At 42.1% G+C, this 22956-nt stretch overlaps 1 protein-coding gene across 1 annotated transcript in view; it reads right to left on the reverse strand.

The window, feature by feature from the left end:
• Snx6 (sorting nexin 6) overlaps positions 1-22956 on the reverse strand; it is a 43122-nt gene that overhangs the window by 6033 nt on the left and 14133 nt on the right. Inside the window, 9 exon segments of the mRNA NM_001108711.1 lie at positions 703-789; positions 3994-4033; positions 6907-6982; positions 8218-8323; positions 10204-10299; positions 14893-15016; positions 17815-17936; positions 21372-21482; positions 22492-22596. Coding sequence (NP_001102181.1) covers positions 703-789; positions 3994-4033; positions 6907-6982; positions 8218-8323; positions 10204-10299; positions 14893-15016; positions 17815-17936; positions 21372-21482; positions 22492-22596 — 867 coding nt within the window.

Consider the following 22956-nt stretch of genomic DNA (forward strand, 5'->3'; position numbering starts at 1 on the left):
AGCTTTCTGCCTGCATGTATTCCTGCAGGCCAGAAGAGGGCACCAGATCTGATTATAGATCGTTGTGAGCCACCATGTGGTTGCTGGGAATTGAACTCAGGACCTCTGGAAGAGCAGACAGTGCTCTTTACCTCTGAGCCATCTCTCCAGCCCCTCTAGGTCTTTGCTATATGATAACTAAGTCTTTTATACACAGCAGGAAATGTGAGTTGCTTTAAAATACAAGGTACTTCTATTTTAATAGTGCTCTCAAGTCAGCCAGACACTTGTTTACACCAAATCAGAAACTAGCAGGTATACTAATCTTATCTGAGCATTTCACTTAAAAAAAAAAAAAAAAAAAAAAAAAAAAAAGACAGGGTTTTGCTGTGTAGCCCAGGCTGTCCTGGAACTTATATACCAGGCTGACCTCCAACTCAGAAATCCACCTGCCTCTGCCTCCCAAGTGCTGGGATTAAAGGCGTGCACGACTATGCCTGGCTCTGGGAAAGGCACTTTGATACAGCGTTTATTTATCTTTTGAGACAAGGTCTCACTACACAGCCCAAGATAGCCTCACACTTATTTCTCCTGTCCACCCCATTAAGTAGTTGGTTCCCAGCCATAACAGAGCATGGCACACCATGTGGAAATACAAATCAGTGTCCCATAAACCAATCTTCACTTTTCTATCCAATCACAGCTGAATATGACAGCGGTTACCTTAGCTGCTTGAGACTCCCGCAAGTAGTACTTTAGTAGGTCAGAAAGCTTGAGGTCCTCATCAGCAGACACCCGAGCTTCTATTTTCTGAAAAAGGGGGACCTGTGTATTAGATCACCTGCTACATTCTACTTTAAGTGAAAACTCTGAAAACCTACAGACCCCACTCTTCTTTTTCAGGGTGTCTTTTGTAATTCTAACAAGAAATGAGCAGAAAAAGTCAAATAACATTAATGAATGTTTACATTTGAAAACTGGCTGTCCTACCATTTTAGCTTCAGCATTATAGAATCTACTGAAATGGCTCTGGTGGGTGTCAATGAGATGGAAAGATGGTAGTGGTGGTGATGGCTCACAGCACTCTGAGGCAGGCCTTTAATCCCAGGCCAGCCAGGTCTTCAGATCAAGTTCCAGGATAGCCGGAATTACAGTCTCCAAAAGCCGTCCCCCTCCAAAGACAGACGATGTGAAGGCAATGTTTTGTAGAAAGTGGCTCAGTATGTAGCGCAAGATGGCCTGAAGTCACGATTCCCCTCCCGCAGCCTCCAAGTGCTAGGGTCATAAGCCCATTATATCTGGCTCATAATTTGGAGGGAGTGGTTTCTAAAGTTATTACTATTGTACGTATGGGTGTCTGGTGTACACACTACGATATGTATGCAAGTCAGAGAACAACTTTTGTACATTGGTTCCCTGCTTTCAATTTACATTGGTTTCAGGAATTTTGCAAAGCCTTTGCTTGCTACTCATCTTACCAGCTTCCTCCCACATCATCCTCTCTCCCGCACCCAAAATAGGGTCTCACTCACGAGCCTAGGAAGCCCTAAACTTAGGACCCTACTACTGCTGCTCTCAAGTGTTGGAATCAATGTGTATACTGTACCATCAGACCCAGCTTAGAAATGTTGCTGATTTATTTTCTGAGAGAGTGAGTGTTTCACTGTGCAGCTCTGGACGACCTTGAACTCACAGATTCAACTACCTCTAATTCCTGAGCACTGGGATTAAACATGTACACCACACATCTGTCCAAAGAAATGTTTTATATGCTAAATGCAATGCGGGATCTAATGTGTTTCCTGACTTAAGTTATACCACTTAGAAAGTAAAAGAAGAAATCTGTATTTGGTAGCATTGAGAAAAACAATATTACTGGCTACATTTTTGTTTGACACAGGGTTTCTCTGTGTAGTCTTGGCTGTCCTAGAATTCTCTCTGTAGACCATGATGGCCTTGAATTCAGAGATCCACCTGCCTATGCCTCACAAGTGCTGGGACTAAAGGACTAAAGTATTGGCTATTGTACTGGCTGGTTTTGTGTGTCAACTTGACACAAGCTGGAGTTATCACCGAGAAAGGAACCTTAGTTGAGGAAATGCCTCCATGAGATCCCAGCTATAAGGCATTTTCTCAATTAGTGATCCAGGGGGGAGAACCCAGTCCATTGTGGGTGGTGCCATCCCTGGGCTGGTAGTACTGGGTTCTATAAGAGAGCAAGCTGAGCAAGCCAGTAAGTAACATCCCTCCATGGCCTCTGCATCAGCTCCTGCTTCCTGCCCTATGTGAGTTCCAATCCTGACTTCCTTTGGTGATGAACAGCAATGTGGAAGTGTAAGCTGAATAAACCCTTTCCTAACTTGCTTCTTGGTCATGATGTTTGTGCAGGAATAGAAACCGTGACTAAGACAGATATATTAAGAAATAATTCAACCTTAAAAAGTGAATCAAGATGAAAATAAAGACTCAACACAGATAAGTATGAGTATCTGGAATAAAAAAGCAAAGAAAATAAAAAATAAAAAGCAACATAGAAATGATGATTTTCAGGGAGCCTTGGTAATGTGTATGTGACGTTTCCTACTACTATATTCTTCTCTATACTATACTTACTACTCTATCTACTTCCCTATAAATCTGCAATGAGGTCAGGTATGGTGGTACACACATGTAATCCTAGCACTTGAGAGGTGGAGACAGGATGACAGTATTCCAAGGTTATCCTCAGCTACACAGAGTTCAAGGCTAGCCTGGGCTAGACTCTGACTCAAAAATATGTATCTAAAATTACTGTTAAAATTGTGTTGTTTATTTCTTAAAGGCATGCTCACCAGGTAGCTAAAACACAGGTGACAAAGAAACAAGTGTGAGCAAGCCCACAGAGCAGCAGTTAGTCAAATGGGAACAAAAAGGGGTAAAATGGAACAACATGTGGTGCTAGTATTGAAGGTCAGAGGTCAGACTTTAGAAGTTGGTTCTTGGGGCTGGAGAGATGGTTCAGCAGTTAAGAGCACTGAGTGATCTTCCAGAGGTCCTGGGTTCAATTCCCAGCACCCACCTGGTGGCTCACAGCCATCTGTAGTGGGATTGATGCCCTCTCCTGGTGTGTCTGGAGACAGTGACAGTGTGCTCACATACATGAAATAAAACGAAGCTGGCTCTCCTCTTCCATCATGTAGGCTCCAAGGATCAAACTCAGGTTATGACAGCAAAGGCCTGCACTTCAGCCCTTGAGCTATCTCACTGCTCCTAAAAGATTTTTTTTCTCAGATAGGTCATGCTACGTAGTCCAGTTTGGTCTTCAATTCAAAATCCTCTTTCCTCAGCTTCCTGAGTGCTAGGATTATTGGTATGGGTCACTGTAGAGAAATGGCGTGAGGAGACGGCTCCCGGCCTGCTAGCTGCCAGGTGACTGAAGGACATCTGAGAATCCCAGCATGCTGGGACAAAGTGAGCATCCTTTCTCTTCAGAGAATCCTGATGTTCTGCCAAGTGAGGAAGTGGCCTTCTGATCCTTTTCTCATGAGAAAGTGACTTTGTTTTTAATTTTAAGAAGCAACACATCTAAGAGTTGGACTGCTGACAGATTCCTCAGTCTGTAAGGAGGCTTGGGCCACTCTGAACCAAGATAAGCTATTGCTAGGGAAACAGCAGCTGGTGAGAGCTGAAAACTGTACTGTGGGAAATCTTTATTCTGTTTTGTCTTTAAAAGAAGGCGAAACTTTGAATAAACTGCATTGGCTGACTAAGCCATGCACCCACTGTGTCTTGTTAATGCAGTTCTACCCTTGGGACCCCAACATTCTTGATACTGACAGGTCACCACAGCTGATGTTTTGGACAATTTTTTTACATTACTATTACTTTTACTTAGTGTACATGTGTGGAAGTGTGATGGTCTCTTCTGTCTCATTGTTTTACAGTACGATACAATGTTAGGTTTACAATGCAATACAACGTAGTTTCTCTATATAGCACAATCTGTGCAGCAGTTCTCCTAAGCTTAGTACTTACTCTTGTTTTATCAAACAGTTCTGAAACTTTGAGGAAAAACCTGCAAGGGAAAAACACTTTCATCAGAAGCATCAATTGATTAATTTTTCACCTTGTTTAGAGATAATGACTCCAAACCATATTAATAAAGGACATTTTTGTTTCATCACATAAAACATGTGATGGTCTTGTTAACTAAAGACTTCAACAGTTAAAGAAAATACTCCCTGTACCTCTAACAATAAACTGCTTATTTAAACCCCAGAACAGTATTCCTTTGATTTTCTAGCTCTGCACGGTGTTCAGAGAGAAAAACCTCCCACAAGTTGTCCTCTGATCTCCACTTATACACACAAAACTGTATCCAAATGAATAAAATGCCAAGCATGGTGGTGCACACCTTTAATCCCAGCACTCAGGAGGCAAAGGCAGGTGGCTTTCTGTGTTTCAAGCCAGTCTGGTCTACAAAGGTCTATAGAAATACAGGGCTGGAGAGATGGCTCAGCGGTTAAGAGCACCCGACTGCTCTTCCAGAGGTCATGAGTTCAATTCCCAGCAACCACATGGTGGCTCACAACCATCTGTAAAGAGATCCGATACCCTCTTCTGGTGTATCTGAAGACAGCTACAGTGTACTTATATATAATAAATGAATAAGTCTTAAAAAAAAAAAAAGAAATACAGTAAGACACTGTTTCCAAAAACAAAAAAAAGTTAAAAAAATTTTTTTAAAGCAAGCAATTAAAGGAAAACACTGAAGTCAGAATAGCTTTTAGAATCCTCTGATAATATAGTTTGGTTCTAGGGCTGGAGAGATGGCTCAGCGGTTAAGAGCACTGACTACTACTCTTCTAGAAGTCCTGAGTTCAATTCCCAGCACCCACTTGGTGACTCACAACCACCTGTAATGGAATCCGATGCCCTGTTCTAGTGTGTCTGAAGACAGCTACAGTTTTACTCATATACATAAAGTAAGTATTTAAAAAAGTTGTTTGGTTCTTTATTCTTGGCATTTAAGACAATCAAGCCAGGGCCTCATGTACTCTAGGCAAGGTCTCTACCACCAAACTACAGCCCCAGTTTATAAACACTTCTAGGTAGAGCAGCTTTGTTCTGAACAACTAAGCAGCTGCTATCTCAGAACTCACTTTCAAATAGATATCATGGCAGGTCTAAATATCAATTCTTCAATACTCCAGGCTGGGTGGGTGAGATGGCTCAACTCTCAAATCACAGCACTTGAGAGGTAGAGGCAGGCAGATCTCTTTGAGTTAAAAGACTAGCACAGTTACACAGTAAGAATCTATCTCAACAAAAAGAGGGCCAGAGTGGGAAGGGCCTGTAGTTGACGGCTCAGCAGTTAAAAAGTCCTTGCTGTTCTTCCAGAGGAAGTTCTATTCACAGCACCGTGTCAGGCAACTCCCAATTATCTATAACTGCAGCTCCAGCAGATCTGACACACTCCTTGTCCTCTGAGGGCTCTAGCACACAGTTGTCACACACTCACACACACACACACACACACACACACACAAATGGGAAGAAAAAAATGTATGTATATATAATATACAAAGTATATATATATGTATAATTTATTTTTATGCATATGGGTATTCTGCCTATATGTAAATATATAATTTAAATTTTTTTCATTTATTTAACGTATGAGTGCTCTGCTACATATATACCTGCAGGCCAGAAGAGGGCACCAGATTCCCTTATAGATGGTTGTGAGCCACCATGTGGTTGATGAAAAGTGAACTCAGGACTTCTGGAAGAGTAGCCTATGCTCTTAATTGCTGAGCCAACTTACCAGCACCCTAAATTTTTATTAAACTTTAATGTAGGTATGTTGTGTGTGTATTCTATATATGTGCAGAAGAAGGTGTTGGAACTCCTGGAACTGAAATTACAGGTTAGCCACAAACATACCTGCTGGGGGATCAAACTGATCTAGTTCCGAGACTTAATTTTTCCCTTCCTTCTTGGTTTTATGAGACAGGGTCTTACTATGTAGTTCAAGATAGCCTAGAATTTAAAATTGTTCTGTCTCAGCCTCAGGTGATAGGATGTGATGTATACCATATCTGTTCCCCAGTTTTACTTTTGAGACAAAGTATCATGCCTACCAAACTTGATCCAGCCTCAATTCCATGATGTGCTGTGATATATATCCCTATCACACATACATACACAAAATAAATAAATGTTAAAATCCCAGTGGCCAGCATTTAGGTAGTAGAAGCAGGAAAATCCAGAGTCCAAAGTAACTCTTGGCTACATAGTAAGTCTGAAGCTTGCATGGGTTACATATGACCTTGTGACAGTGTTGAAAAGGGGCGGGGGGGGGGGGTGAGGTGGGGCCCTGGGTATTTAGCTCAGTGGTAGACTACTTTAATTGTTTAACACCTCACCGCTGGAGGAGGGAAAAAGGTAACCAAGGCATTATAAAACAAGTTTAGTCTGACTTCCAATGAAATATATAGCACATTTCAATGTCAATCTGTCTGTCTCTGTTTGCCTATCGGGAGGCTCTATCTATCTGTCTGTCTGTCTATCCGTGTATCTATTATCTATCTATATTATAGAGAGGGTTTCACTATGTAGACAGAGCTGGCCTGGAACTATGTAGACCATGCTAGCCTCATACTCACAGATATCTGCCTGCCTTTGTTTCTTAGGTGCTAGGATTAAAGGATGGACTACCATGCCCAGCCTGAAGTGCTGAACATTTTAAAATAAAATTAGAAAATGAGAAGATAAAATAAGAAACCAAGTATTTTATAATAATAAAAACCCAGTTTATAAAAAATACCCTAGAATGCCTATGGAAATTACAAGTACTATAGTACTATTTCCTTTGCTGGCAGCAGAGCCCTTCGTTGCTTTACTTATATTAATGTTTATATTAATGCTCTTCACTATAACTCTTACTTGCATATATCTGTGGAGTCCTGAGTTCCTAAAGCATATAGTGAAGACCCAATTCTATTGTAATCATCAGCAGCACCTATGGAGAAAGTTTTAAGAATTAAAAAACAAGTCTTAATAATATATTAACCTGTTGTTTAAAAATACTTACTGATCACCTATCTGCAAAACGTAATATAAGAAAGACACCTAGTAAAGGAATAAGCAACTGTAAAACAGCATGGCGGACAGCATCAGACATGTGCAAACTGCTTTAGGATGGGTGGGCGCAGAGGTGTACACACACACACACACACACACACACACACACACACACACACACACACACAGTTTATATACACATACACGTATACGTAAAATGCCACTGCTTTAGGATGGGTGGGCGCAGAGGTGTACACCACACACACACACACACACACACACACACACACACACACACACACACACAGTTTATATACACATACACGTATACGTAAAATGCCACCTAGGCTGGGGAAATGGTGAAAACCACAGAATGAACTCGTGTGTAGGATGAGCACATCTTTACCAGGCTCTCTGCACCCTGACTAATGAGAACTGCATGGAGAAGGGTCACAGCAATACAGAACAACACACCTTAAAAGGTCTGGGGACAGCTGGGACAGGAAGCTCGTAGTTCAAGGCCAGACTGAATCAAAATAGGTGGGGCTATTAAAATAGGACTGTGGCTTCACTGGGAGTGTGTTCTCTAAACATTCACAAAGCACTGGGTTTGACGGCCACCACCACATAAAAACTGGATATAACACATACCTGTAATCTCAGTTATGGCAAAACAAAGGACATTTTTGGTTACACAGTGATTTCAAGAACAGTTTGGGACACATTCTGACCCAAAGAAGACCTTAGGGCGGGCACCTGAATGTCACAGGCACTGTTCTATATTCAGATCTTTAAATTGTAAAAACATGTCGACTTTACAATTATTCCAGCTAAAAATATAAGCTTGGAGGGTAGCAACATGGTGTAGTGGCTAAGGTCTTGTAGAGGACCTGCCTCGGTTTGGTTCCCAGCACCTGTATCCATTGGCTTACAACCACCCACAACTCCAGTTCCTCTTCTGGTCTCCATGGTGCACATCCAAACACCAAAGCATATGTGAACACACATTTTTTTGGGGGGGGAGGGCAGTTGGGGCCGGGTCTCTTTACAGAGCCCTGGCTGTCCTTGAACTAACAGACTGCCTTTTGAATACTGGAATTAAAGACATGCATCACCATGGCCAGCAAAACAAACAAATCTTAAAAAAAAAAAGTTTTACCACAGAAGCCTTACTTTTGTGAGATCTTGTCATTCTGTCAGACTTAGCAGATGCATCCTTAACTCGGTTGTGATATTCTAGAAGGAATGTTCGTTCATGTTCAAAGAAGTCATCTACATCCTGCGGGATGAGGAGAGAGCACTGACTGTTTACACAAGCTTGCTGTACTGTGATCTAAAGCCTTGCCATCATTTACCATCAGGAAAGGAACCACTACCTCCCAGCACTCTGCTTTACCCCATCAGCACAGGGAGACTTTAGCAGACAAGATTATGGTTTACAGATGAAGGCTGGAGTGTCCACACTTATCCTCAAACAGGCACTGGCTGCGCTCTGCTGCCACAAACATCACTGCAGGAGTGAACAGGTGCTTTTGAGGAAAGGGGGGAAGTTCTGGTATCTGTAAATGAGAAACCTATTGTTCCTGGCCTACTGTCCATTGCATGGTCACTCAGGGGCTGCCTAGCCAACTAGCTGCTTGGACAGACCTAGCCACATGAGCTCTGGTAACACCGATATTTAAGCACCACTTTCAATCTTTTTTGTCTTAACATTTATCTATTTTTCTTTCACACGTGTTGGTGTTTTGCTTGCACGAATGTCTGTGCACCACCTGTGAGCCTACTGCTCACAGAGGAAAAAGAGGGCATTAGATCCCCTGAAACTGAATTGCAGACCATATGGATACCAGGAATCAAACCTGGGTCCACTGAAAGAGAAAGTCAGTGGTATTAACACCGAACAAATCATTTCTCCAGCCCCTAATCTCTTCTTGAAATAAGGATAGATCTATGCTTTAAATTAAAAAAAAAATCACTATTAGTGTTTTCTAGCAACTGTTCTTTGCATTACTGATATAATTCAGCATTTATAGCAACAGAATCTGAGCAAGTGTCTGCTCTAAAGAAAGTGCCATCTACCATCACTTCAAACACACTACTCTTCTTCTTTTCTTTTTTTTTTCTGGAGCTGGGACGGAACCCAGGGCCTTGTGCTTGCTAGGCAAGCGCTCTACCGCTGAGCTAAATCCCCAACCCCCACACTACTCTTCTTAAACCACGAAAATGAGGGAGGGTTATAACGAACACTGTATACACAAGCCTCAAATGAATATTTTATACACATTCAAAAACGTCCACTGACTACCAAAATCATAGCTAACAGTGTTATGTTTACTACCTAAGAAAACCTTAACTATCAATGCACAGCAGCAGTGGAGAGGGCGCAGCCCAAGTCTCCTCCACAGGAGAGCATCAGCACCACCCAGCCTGCCAACACCAGCTCAGAGTGAGTCAAACAGCACACAGGCTGCTTTCCTGCAGACCTAAGGGCTGGCAGCAGCAATGAAATAAATAGAAGCACTATTTATCTTAATCTTTGCTGATATTGTAACATTTACAGAAAAAAAGATGCCAGATAAGTAAATTCTCATACCATTTAAAAAACATCATTAAGAAAAAATTTGTTGCTATTTAGTAACTAACATATATTTTCTCTCATATTTATCTTTCCCGAAATCCCATGAACCAAGTGATGCTACTTTATTTCAAGATAGAGAAACGGATTCAGAGAAAGCAGTTTTCCCGAGATCACACTTTACACAAAGACACTACTGAAACCTCAGTTGATATCTACCTAAATCCAAAGCCAGGTCTGCCCCAATATTTGCAAGTGAGAGCAAGCGCTCAGAGGCAGCCCATCCTACAGCTCTGCCCTGTGCCTGGAAGGCCCCATGTACGTGGGCTTTAACATCCATCTACACAAACATTTTCCCTTATCTCTCTCCTCTACCCAGCTGCCTCATGGTCAAACCTCCAGAGAATTCATAAAAGACACAGGGCAGCCAGGTATAGGGCACACACCTTTAATCCAGAATCTGAGAGGAACAGACAAATAGGTCTGTGTGAATTCCAGTCCAATGAGGGCTATACGGTAAGACCCTATCTACAAAGCAAAGTCTATATTCTCAAATAATGCTGCTTATCAAGTATAAATTTTACCTTTACTCCTGAAACAATTACTCCATCCGCTGACTTAACCATGTTTTTAAAGAAATCCTCGAGTTTTTCTTTTTTGTTTTTTCCTCGAACACTCAACTGAAAGGCAATTAAAAAAAAAAGTAAGTTTAATACAGAACTTTCTTTATACATAAGAAATGTAGTGCGGGCTGGAGAGATGGCTTTTTTTTTTTTTTTTTTTTTTTTTTTTTGAGAATACTGATTGTTTTTCCAGAGGTCCTGAATTCAATTCCCAGCAACCACATGGTGACTCACAACCATCTGTAATGAGGTCTGGCACCCTCTTCTGGCCTGCAGGCATATATGTAGGCAGAACACTGTATATAATAAATAAATCTTTAAAAAAAAAAAAAAGAATTATAGTGGATAACAAAACACTGTTATTCTTTATTAGCTGAGATACATTAGGCAATTTCTTTTTTTAATAAGATTTATGTATTATCTTATATGAGTACATTGTATCCGATTTCACACAAATCTGAAGAGGGCATTGGATCCCATTACAGATGGTTGTGAGCCACCATGTAATTGCTGGGATTTGAACTCAGGACCTCTGGAAGAGCAGTCAGTGCTTCTAACCACTGAGCTCTCTCTCCAGCCCAAGGCAAATTTCTTATTCCCCTTACTCAGGACAGGACTTTTGTCTTGTGTTGGGGTTAGCAACCTAAAGTACAAGGGAGACAAAAGATAACTTTGAATAGCATGAGTGATTATTGGGTGAAACTGTCTAACAAAAATCCCCACATCAAACACGAGAAGCCTTTTGAGTTGCTGGCTCACCAGGGATGTCTGAGAGAATCCTAAAACGTACAGTGCTTCTATTCCTCTTGGTTATCCCCCCACCCTCCACATAAGTGTACTGCTGAAGATACTATGCACTTCAAAAACAGCCCAGAGGCTCTGCACTGGAACCGACCTGAATCTCCCCGCTCCATCAAGTCTAGCTTTCATGGTACCTGAAGGTGTCATGTATGCTTCCAAAGGAGGAAGGCAAGCAACAGCCTAGCTAGCTATGATGCCTATGAACCATGTCAATGACCAGCGTGCTAACCCTACAGGTGCAGTAGTGACATGCATTTCTTAGCAGGAACCAACAGCTCTCTAATTGGGCTTAAACCTGCTCAACAAGAGGGATCATGCCTGAAATCATGGTTATTACAAGAGAATCTACAACTATTAATTTACTAAGCCAGTATAGTCCCTAACAACAGTCTATAAATAGGTTTTTATATCCATAGATAATTGTAGTTCTCACCCCTCATCAAGGAAACCCATCTTTGCAATAGAAAAGCACAACCAATCTAAATATACAACTGAGAAGTCCAATCCTAATGGGTACAATGTTTCAGAAGTGGGGGTGTAAACATTTTAATAGCCAGACGATCCAGGAGTTTGCTATAAGACTATGTCTCTTGGGGTTGGGGATTTTGCTCAGTGGTAGAGCGCTTGCCTAGGAAGCGCAAGGCCCTGGGTTCGGTCCCCAGCTCCGAAAAAAAGAACCAAAAAAAAAAAAAAAAAAAAAAAAAGACTATGTCTTTTAGTAACATCAGGAACCCCACTCCCACCCCCAATCTCACCAACATGGCTTGCCCAACTGTGACCTGAAATACAATGACATCACTGAATGCATCAAACTGAATGGGGAAAGCCGATGAGGCCTCAACTCTACACAAGGAATTACAGGCAAGCACAGTGCTTTGAATTTGAGCCCCATAGGCTCATAGATTTGAATGCTTAGGGAGTGGCATTAGGAGTGTGGCCTTGTTGGAGGAAGTATGCTTTGAGGTTTCAGAAGCTCAAGCCAGCCCCAGGGTCATTTTCTCTTCCTGATGCTGGCTACTCCAGATGTAGAACTCTCAGCAACTTCTCCAGCACTATGTCTGCCTGCATTCTGCCATGTGTCCTGCCATGATGATAATGGACTAAACCTCTGAAATGTAAGCCAGCCCCAATTAAATGTTCCTTTATAAGAGTTGCTGTGGTCATAATGTCTCTTCACAGCAATAGAAACTAAACAACTGTTGTAAAACTAGGAGAGGTGGCTCTCCCTAGAGAACAGCACACCAACTGGTTGTCTAGTGCCCAAAGGCCTGCCCTGAAAACATACATACAATTAACATTATATGAGCTCAACAGGTCTAGACATATATGTATATACAAATACACAGATGCCTGTGATAAAAAGAGGCCATGAGGGGTTGGGGATTTGGCTCAGTGGTAGAGCGCTTGCCTAGCAAGCGCAAGGCCCTGGGTTCGGTCCCCAGCTCCAAAAAAAAAAAAAAGAAAAAAAAAAAAGAGGCCATGAGTTTGAAGGAGACTGGGGAGGGGTACATGGTTTGGAGAGAGGAAAGGAAGGGAAAATGCTACAATTATAATGCTAAAAACAAAGAAACAAACCTCACACAAACAAGAAGAAAAAACTCAACTAATATAGTTAGACCTTGTCTCAAAAAACCAAAAGTAAAGCACAGCCAGGCATGATGGCACACACTTTAGTCTCACCACTCTGGGTGATAGATAGAGGTAGGAGGATCTCTGAGTTAAGAGACCTGACTCGTCTACAGAGCGAATTCCAAGACAGCTAGGGCTGCATAAGGAGACCCTGTCTAAAACAGACAAACAGAAGTGCTGCATAAATCATTCTCTTTACTCAGCCTCTCTAAATGAATACATGAAAGGCACACTGGATGGTCAGGTGCTAACCATATAATCTCTAACTAGGTGTGGTCATGTGTGCCTATAATTCCAACACTGGGAACACAAAGCAGGAGGATTCTGCAAGTTTGAGGCACAGCCTGTTTCAAAGAGTCAAAATAAAATTAAAACCTAATCTCTATTCCTCTTTTTAGGACGGGGGTGGGTGTACAGGGTCTCTCTACGTAGCCCAGCCCAGTTTTGAGAGAGCTACCTGTTTTCTTGGTCTACCACACTGGCTTTGTTAAAAACTTAAAAGTGGGGCTGGAGATGGCTCAGAGGTTGAGAGCACTGACTGCTCTTCTAGGGGTCCTGAGTTCAATTCCCAGCAATCACATGGTGGCTCACAACCATCTGTAATGAGATCTGATGATCTCTTCTGACACACAGGCATATATGCAGGCAGAACACTGTGTATATAATGAAAACAAAAACAAAGACAAAAAACCCTTAAAAGTATACAACTTCCTTTCTGACAACTCAAATGCTACCAACAGCTGTTTCAAATATCATTCAAAATGAAAGACATGAGTAATAAACTGTATTAAATAAAGGACAAACCAGGAAGATGGCTAAGTAGGTAAAGGAACTTAGTACTGAACCTAGCAACCTGCACCTAGAGCCCTTTTACAATTATTTAATTTTTAAAAACTTTACTTTTATTCCATGTGCATTGGTGTTTGCCTGCATGTATGTCTGTGTCAGAGTGTCTAATCCCCTGGATCTGGGGATTATCATGAGTGATAATTTTGAATTGCCATGTTGGTGATGGGACTTAAAACTCAGGTCCTCTGGAAGAGCAGCCAGTTCAGTTCTCTTAACTGCTGAGCCATGTCTCCAACCCACAGGTATTTATTCTTAGAGGTACTTTTAAAATTACATTTTACTTTCATATTTGCATACTTTACTTAAAAAAAATACACTTAGAGCCCCAAAATTGAATATCATCATTAGCTTATTCATCCCCTGAATTTAGAAAAGAAACTTAAGAGCTCTTAGTTCCTATTTAGTTGCTTTGGTTGTTTTGTTTTGTTTTTCAAGACAGCTACTCTGGGTAGCCAGGCTATCCTGGAACTCACTCTGTAGACAAGGCTAGTCATGAACTTACAGAAATCCACCTGCCTCTGTTTCCAAGTGCTGGGATTACTGCCTGGCCAAAAGTTTCTTACGCCACAAAAATAAGCATTTGGCCTTACATTAATTGATATAACTATAAAACTTAGAATACTTGAATATCAAACAATCTGGCCCAGACTCAGCTGGGAGCTTGGTGTTAAAAGAAAAGGTTATATGGAGCTCAGAGGATAGAGTTCACATTAGGTGTCTTCTCTGAGGCATCTCATAGGCCCTGAAACTTACTAAGTATTAAAAAAATAAATAAATAAAAGGTTTGGATTTAAGTACTAAGTAAGCAAGCAGAGACAGCATCAAGTTGGAAGCTAGTCTGAAATACAGACTAAAAAATAGAAAAAAAGGCTAAGTAAATCTCTAGGTTCTATCCCCGCACCACATTCAAACTGGACGTGGTAGCACATGCCTATAATCATAGCAATCATGATGGGGAAAGAGGATCAGACATCCTGTACCATCCAGGGCTGCTGCAAGAAGTTTGAGACAAAGTTTTCGATTTCAGGCTTTTGGAAGTTCAATTTATAATTTGATTTAACTGATCCACTCAAGTTCTACTGAAACTCTACTTCACTACTGAAAATGTGGCACTTTAAACTGCCCTGAAAAATCCAAGCATTCAGACCAGTAAGATGCTCTGCAGTTAAAGTGCTCACTGGCAACTCAAGTGTGACCTCCAGGTCCCACATGGTGGAAGGAGTTCTTCAATGTTCCCTCTGACTCAAATGCCTGCTGGCATCAAGCCCAGCTGGGCCAGGGCAGTGCTGCTCCCCCACCTTCCAAACCCTTGCAAAAATAACAGACAGCCGCAACAACTCCCATCGCTGCTTTCATTGATTTGACACTCACATCTTGATTATATTCCAAGAAGACGTGGAAATTTAAATCTTTTCTCAAAATGGGATGCGCGGCAACACGACACAGGAACACCTCATGCATCGCAACTGTCTTCTTGAAGATTGCCAGATACTCACTAGAAACAACACGAAGTTAAGAGTAAGCAAAACTATCAACTACAAAGTCACCCCACGCTCCATTAGCTGGAGCATTCTAAATGTAAACAAAAAAACGCAAACACATAGTTCACATCAACAAAGCTTTTAGTTGAACTGTTAAATAAAAGTCTAAGATTCGTTTCTGAGAAAGCCTCATGCTATTTTAGTATTTACTGTATCTAGATGTTAAAATCTTAACTCTTAACAAACTTTTCTATTATGCAAGTTGATGTTAGGTTTGGATATTTGTTGTTTTAGGTATAGAGTAATTATTTGATACAATTGTAACAACACAATTTTTGTATAATTACAGCCTGGATATACGTTTGCAAAAAAAATACCCAAATTTCATTAATCATTTTCAGTGTTAATATTATTTTCACACATACACCGCAGAGCAACTATTTGTGACATTATATTGAAGAAATGTGTTTAAGTTAGATTATCAATGAATTCAAGCAACCATGGAGCAGCATACAACAGTTTTGTTATATATGCACATGTGTGCATGTGTGTGTCTGTCTCTGTCTGTGTGCAGTGGTGATGGTGGTGGGAACCACTCAAGGGAAAAGCCTGATATTCTTGCTTCAACTTTATGCAAGAAGTTTAAGTACGTTTTATGTACCAGCACCCCAGCAGGGTCAGTGTTGGGAGCAGTCTGACCTCTGGGAGGGTGGTCGTTATCAGTGGAGAGAAAAAGGGTGCAGAGGATGCAGGTGGCAGTAGGACAAACTCAGTGTTCTGCTATCAACCCCTAACCAGACCACAGAAGAACCATGATCAGGGCCACCACGCACGGGGAAGCCAGAGGCTTCGATAGTAATGTGTTCTGCTAGTTTCTAGCTTCTATCTTTTTTTTTTTGGTTCTTTTTTTCGGAGCTGGGGACCGAACCCAGGGCCTTGTGCTTCCTAGGCAAGCGCTCTACCACTGAGCTAAATCCCCAACCCCTCTAGCTTCTATCTTATTGGACTACTGCTGCACCCAGACCTGACAGAATTCTGATGTGTCGCTTCACATTTTAACAACGATCTGCTTTGTTCATTTATTGCTTCACAATAACTCAGCATTCTGAAAGGAGTTTAGTAGCACTGTGATTAGATGCTTGAAAGCAAACAAAGATAAAGAAAATGCACAAAGAGAGAGATGGCCATATTGTGTTCAACAGTCACCCCATTACTTAAGATCTGGACAGGTGGCTGGCAAGTACCTCTGGTGCAGGCAGCGGGACAGATGCTCTGGGATACGAGATCACACATGATGGCAATGCCTACTGTCATAAAAACTAAAGTAAGTTTCCACACCTCCTAAAACTACAAAGTTCAACAGAGAGTAAAACTATTTTGTCAAATGTGTTAAAAGTAAAAAAATATCAAAATTTCAAGGACTTAATATGTTGAGTATATATAAAAATAATAGTTTTGTCTGCATGTGTTTGTGTACACAAACGAGTTAGATTGCCAGGGAGGTCAGAAGAGGCTGGAGTTATAGTTGTAAGCCATCTGATCTGCTCTGGTCCTCTGTAAGAGCTGAAAGCACTCCAGCCTCTGAGCCATCTCTCCACCCCCTAAAAGAAATTAATGAGAAAAACACTTGTCTAACTCTTCTCGTTAGTGTGGTCCCAGTCACCTAGAACTGGCAGAGGAAAGAAAATGAAATATACATGCACTTTATGCTTTTTGTTATTGTTGTTGTTCTGAGACAGGGTTTTAAGTGGCCCGGGTTGGCTTTAAAATCACTATATAGATGAGGCTAGCCTTGAACTCCTGATCATGCTGCCTTGACCACTCAGGTACTAGGATTAGAGGTCTGTGCTTCCCCTCCCCCATTTTGTTTTCTGAGACTGTCTTTCTTTCTTTCTTTCTTTCTTTTTTTTTTTTTTTTTTGTTCTTTTTTTCGGAGCTGGGGACCGAACCCAGGGCCTTGCGCTTCCTAGGCAAGCGCTCTTACCACTGAGCTAAATCCCCAACCCCGAGACTGTCTTTCTTTCTAACAGATCCAGCTGACCTGGAACTCACTCTGTAAAGCAGGCTGGCCTCAAATTCAAAGAAATCTGACTGTCTCTGCCTCCACAGTGCTTGGACTAAAGGTTTGTGCCAGCAGACCTGGTTGGTTTGTGCTACTATGATTAGGCTCTTTTCATTTGGTTGACTGATTTGTGGTTTTTGTTTTTGTTTTTTTTCAGACAAGAAGTCACTATGTACACCTTGGCCAGCCTGGAATTCACTGTGTGGACTGGGCTGTTCTTGATCTGAAACATATCTGCTTTTGTTTCCCAAGTGTTAGGGTCAAAGGCATGCACCACCATGCCTGCTTTGTTTTATTCTTTATCTTTGGTTTTTGGGTTTTTTTGAGGCAGGGTTTCCCTGTATAGCCTTGGCTGTGTGGAACTACTCTGTAGACCAGGCCATAAAAGAAAACTGTAAAGAATTGCTCAGCACACTTTCTACAAGAAATGGAAGCTGCGGAGCAGATACAGGTTGAGAAAACAGACTAGGCTGCCATGACTGAGGTCTTACAAATACTTTTCAGAAAATGTATACTGTTTTAAAGTCATACTGCCTTCCTACTACTTCAATAAGGTTTTAGAACCTTACTTTTCAGGTTTTAGAGTCTATTTAAATAATGTAAAAATCTGACAACAGAGACAATGGTATACTTTTTCTGAAGAGGCTCTGATCATGGTCATTAACAGACTCACTCTGGCTTTTTCGGTCACTTTGGTGAAATGGGTGTCAGAGAGCAGAGTTAATATAAGTAACAAATAACATCACATACGCTTCCAGCTCCTGTTTCATCTTCGTGAATTCTTCCTTTGTCATTGACCCTTCCCCTTCTCCAAGCTTCTGCAGTTTTTCCCGTGAAGCATCAAAGTCGGGTCTTGGTGGTGCTGGTGGGATCTATAACAAAACAAAATAACTAACTTTAATGAAAAATTTCATTTTTTTAAACATTTATGTGTGTGTGCGTGCGTGCACACACTAGTCCTAGCATGTGTAGTGATCAGAGAATGACTTGCAGGATCTGGTTCTCCTCTTCCGCCATCTCAGACCTGGGGTCAGACTCAGGCCTTGAGGGCTTGGTGGCAGACGATCTCACCAGCCCCGGTCCATTTCTCTCAGTACTGTGCCACGGTATCTGGGGATGATGGCGCCAGTACTCAGGAAACTGAGGTAGGATGGCCACAAATTTGAGGCCAACCTAATACTTCTGAGTACAGTCTTAATTACAGGTAAAACCCTGACTCAAACAAAATACAACACTGTGTTGATAAAGTATAAAATATGAACTGAACACCAGAGATACCAAACTTCAGATTAGAAAACATCTCCAGTTCTAGAAGTTGAGATCTGTGGGTTCTACTGGTGGTGGTGGTGCACATCTTTAATCCCAGCCCTCATGAGGAAAAAGTAGGCTGATCAGAGTGAGCTATATAGAGTAAGCCAGGGGCTGGAGAGATGGCTCAGAGGTTAAGAGCACTGTCTGGGGGGGCTGGAGAGATGGCTCAGTGGTTAAGAGCACCCGACTGCTCTTCCAGAGATCATGAGTTCAATTCCCAGCAACCACATGGTGGCTCACAACCATCTGTAAAGAGATCTGATCTGATGCCCTCTTCTGGTGTATCTGAAGACAGCTACAGTGTACTTATATATAATAAATGAATAAATCTTTAAAAAAAAAAAAAAGCACTGTCTGCTCTTCCAGAAGTCCTGAGTTCAATTCCCAGCAACCACATGGTGGCTCACAACCATCTATAATCAGGTCTGGTGCCCTCTTCTGGCCTACAGGCATACATGCAGGCAGAAAGCTGTATGACGTATACATAATAAATAAATAAATGAAAAAAAAAATCTTTAGAGTAAGCCAATCTTGAAAAAACTAAACCCTCTTGCCTCACCCCTCCAAGTGGCCAGCCCCCATCATACTTTGTTTACTTATTTGTTTGTTTGTGCACAGTCCACAAAGGGTGGAGAGTGGTGGTGCCCTGGGAAGCAGACTGGTGGGAAGCTGATGGGAACAAACACAGAGAGCCACTGTTGGACCATGTACAGAGAGTGAGAGACCCTGGAACACCCAGTCCTAAATGGATGTCTCTACCAAACTGCCCCCTCAGTGCTCTGAAGAAGGCACCAAGGAAGCAAGGGCTTCGCTCCTCCTAGACACAGCAGGGCTGACACATAAACGAACTTCCAGACCTGCAGCACGTATAGGGCCTGCGCAGGTCTAAGTCAGACAGGATCCCAGCCAAGAGAGGAAGAAGTCAACACTGAGCCCCCATCCCTAACCAAGAAGCTAACTCTAACTGATAATCTCTCAAAGGAAAATTAGTTTCCTCCAATAGAGTCTCACTGGGTATAAAAATCACACTTACAGGCAGGCCCCACCACAGCAGCAAACGGACAACACAAACGAACTCATTAGTGTTTTTTATAGTTTTTTTAAATATCATAATGTTTTGTCTGGGCATTTCTAACCCTACCAGTCTTTCACTTATATATTCTGTGTGTGTGTGTGTGTGTGTGTGTGAGCTCCTCTCCCTATTTGTTTTTATTTGTCTGTTTTCTAAACAGAGAAGTGTGGGGATAAATGGGTGGGGAGTTGGGGAGAATGAGAGGCAATGAAGGAAGGGAAACCATGATTAAAATACATTGCATGAAAAAATAAATCTATCTTCAATCTTTAAAAAGCCCAGATAAATAGATACATATGCATTGAATTTTTTATTAAAAAACTTGATGTGCATTTGTGTAGAAAACATGCCCATGCACTATATGCATTCCTAGTGCCCACAGGGACAGAAGGAAGCATAGGAGCCCTGCAGTTCCCAGGTATCTGTGAGCTGCAATGTGGGTGCTGGGAACTGAACTTAGGTCTCTGCAAGAGCATCAAGTGTTCCTAACTATCAAACCATCTCTCGGGGTTGGGGATTTGGCTCAGTGGTAAGAGCGCTTGCCTAGCAAGCACAAGGCCCTGGATTCGGTCCCCAGCTCCGAAAAAAAAAAAAATCTCTCTTGTCCCCTAAGTTAAAAACAAAACAAACAACAACAAACTGCTCTGAGAACAGGGACAGAGTCAAATAGCATCAGATACATTTCAGGATATACATATTAAACAGATCCTATATAGCAGGTACCATGGTGAGCAAGGAGTATAAAGATAACCGAGACAGTCTTAATTGATGAGAAATAGCCTCCTGGTAGAGAAAGCAGAGAAAAGGCACCACCATATGAGAGGTTGGGAGAAAAGATGGGATTAGAATGCAAAAAGAAGGGGTTGGGGATTTAGCTCAGTGGTAGAGCGCTTGCCTAGCAAGCACAAGGCCCTGGGTTTGGTCCCCAGCTCTGGAAAAAAAAAAAAAAAAAAAAAAGAAAAGAAAAGAATGCAAAAAGAAGGCATTCTTGCTCATTCACAAAATTTGAGCTACACACCTCAAGGGGGCTGCTGGTCTCAGGATGGAGACACAATGGAGTCGTGATGACCTCAGGGAATTCATAAATGTCAACAGCTGAGGAAGAATAACCACTTACTCTCGATTGCAATGTCTTCAGGAATCTTCTAACCTTTAAGTACCTGTCCACTCAGAGCCCCAAATCCAGAAAACATTTCCTCATTAATTATTTACTCCAATACAACAGTAACCATCCAAGCCAGAGGGCTCCTGTCTATAATCCTAGACTTGACAGGCAGCATTAAGACTATTACAGATCCATGCACATCAGCCTGGTCTCCATAGTGAGCTCTAGACCAGCAAGGGGCTAGGCAACACAGCAAGACTCTAAAATGTAACAGACTCAAAATTAAGACATGGCAGCCCAGGGTAAAGGTGATAAGTCAACGCCTCACGGCTGCCATTTCTTAAGTCACATCAGTTACTAAAAATGCTAAACGAAACCACAGGAGTTTCCAAAATACTCTTAAAAAATGAAAACTTAGGCTGGGGAGATGCTTAGCAGTAAAGACACCAGTGTCTTGCAGAGGATCCAAGATCAGTTCCTGATCCTGTTGGGTGAATCTGTACTTACCACTTATAAGTCCAACTCTAGAACATCCGATGCCTCTGGCCTCCACAGGCACCTGCACTCACATGCACACACCCACACAGATACACATATGCATCATTAAAAATAAACTAAGAGCTGGAGAGATGAATCAGCAGTTTATTACTCTTCTATAGGACCTGAGTTTGGTTCCTAGCACCCATGTCAGACAGCTTACAATTTACTGTAACTCAAATTCTAGGGTACCTCTGCTGGTCTCTGTGGGTACTCGCACACACAACACCCAGATACGTGCACATCAGAAGAAAAAAAAAAAGACCCCTCCCCCATACTTACAATGTAACCTGCATAGTCTTCATTTTCAACAAAGGAATCATGAAGCCAGATAAATTCCTCATGTTGTCGAACGACTGAAAACTCATTTTGCTTAAAATTTGGCAATGAACTCTGTAAAGACAGCAATTTTCTTGAATAAAAATAAAATTATCGTCAGATCTTTAAAAAACAATTACTAAGCACTTATATATTACACTGCTATCCTTTTAAATTCATACTTTAGCTGGGTGTGGAGGTGCTCACCTTGAACCCCAGCAGTCCAGAGGCAGAGGCAGGGGCAGGGGCAGGGGCAGAGAGGCAGGGGCAGAGAGGCAGGGGCAGAGAGGCAGAGGCAGAGAGGCAGAGGCAGAGAGAGAGGCAGAGGCAGGGGCAGAGAGGCAGGGGCAGAGAGGCAGGGGCAGAGAGGCAGAGAGGCAGGGGCAGAGAGGCAGGGGCAGGGGCAGAGAGGCAGGGGCAGGGGCAGGGGCAGGGGCAGGGGCAGAGGCAGGGGCAGGGGCAGAGAGGCAGGGGCAGAGAGGCAGAGGCAGAGAGGCAGAGGCAGAGGCAGAGGCAGAGGCAGAGGCAGAGGCAGAGGCAGAGGCAGGCAAACCTAGGAGTTGAGATGAGCCTCATCTACACAGTGAGTCCCTGGACAGCCAAAGCTACTTGGTCAGGCATATGTGCATACACACACACACACACACACACACACACACACACACACACACACAGAGAGAGAGAGAGACAGAGAGAGAGAGAGATAGAGAGACAGAGAGAGAAACCGAGAGTGCAGAAATAGAAATTATAAGTAACTTTTCCAGCTTGATCTACATAGGCAGTTCCCAGACAGGTAGAACTACATACTATTTCAAAAACAAAACAAACAAAAGTAACTTCCCTAATCTTGTTTGTTAAAATAGTCAATTAAGACCCATGACTCTGGGGCTGGGGATTTAGCTCAGTGGTAGAGCGCTTACCTAGGAAGCGCAAGGCCCTGGGTTCGGTCCCCAGCTCCGAAAAAAAGAATCAAAAAAAAAAAAAAAGACCCATGACTCTTCCCAATATATTTAAAGTTCAAATCAACATATTATACAAGTAACAGCCTTTCTAAAGTAACGCAAAATACAAAGCCCCACTTTACCTTTGTGTGAACAGTGAATTTGACTTTATCCCTTTCACTAAGAGCGTCCGAAATGTCCACTTGTAGAGCAGCATCACTTTGGAGATCTACATTTATTGATTTAAGCTAAAAAAGAGAAAATACAACATAAAGAAAAATTTCTGTTTTATCTGTGTGTGAGTGTGTGAATATGTGCACCATGTGCATGAAGGAGCCCAAGCAGGCCAGAAAGGGCAGAGAATCTGTGTGAGCATGTGTGTGTGAGCAGAGAATCTGTGTGAGCATGTGTGTGTGTGAGCATGTGTGTGTGTGTGTGTGTGTGTATGTGAATATGTGCACCATGTGCATGAAGGGGCCCAATCGGGTCAGAAGGGCGCGCAGGGCCTCTCTGGACTGCAGTACTGGCAGTTATGTGGTTTTCACCAAGAGGTCATCTTTTCAGTCTTTTTTTTTTTAAAGTCTCTTTTTAAAAGACAAACTTGTGAT

This window comes from Rattus norvegicus, chromosome 6, assembly GCF_021556685.1.
Source record: "Rattus norvegicus strain SHRSP/BbbUtx chromosome 6, alternate assembly SHRSP_T2T, whole genome shotgun sequence".
NCBI classification, from domain to species: domain Eukaryota; kingdom Metazoa; phylum Chordata; class Mammalia; order Rodentia; family Muridae; genus Rattus; species Rattus norvegicus.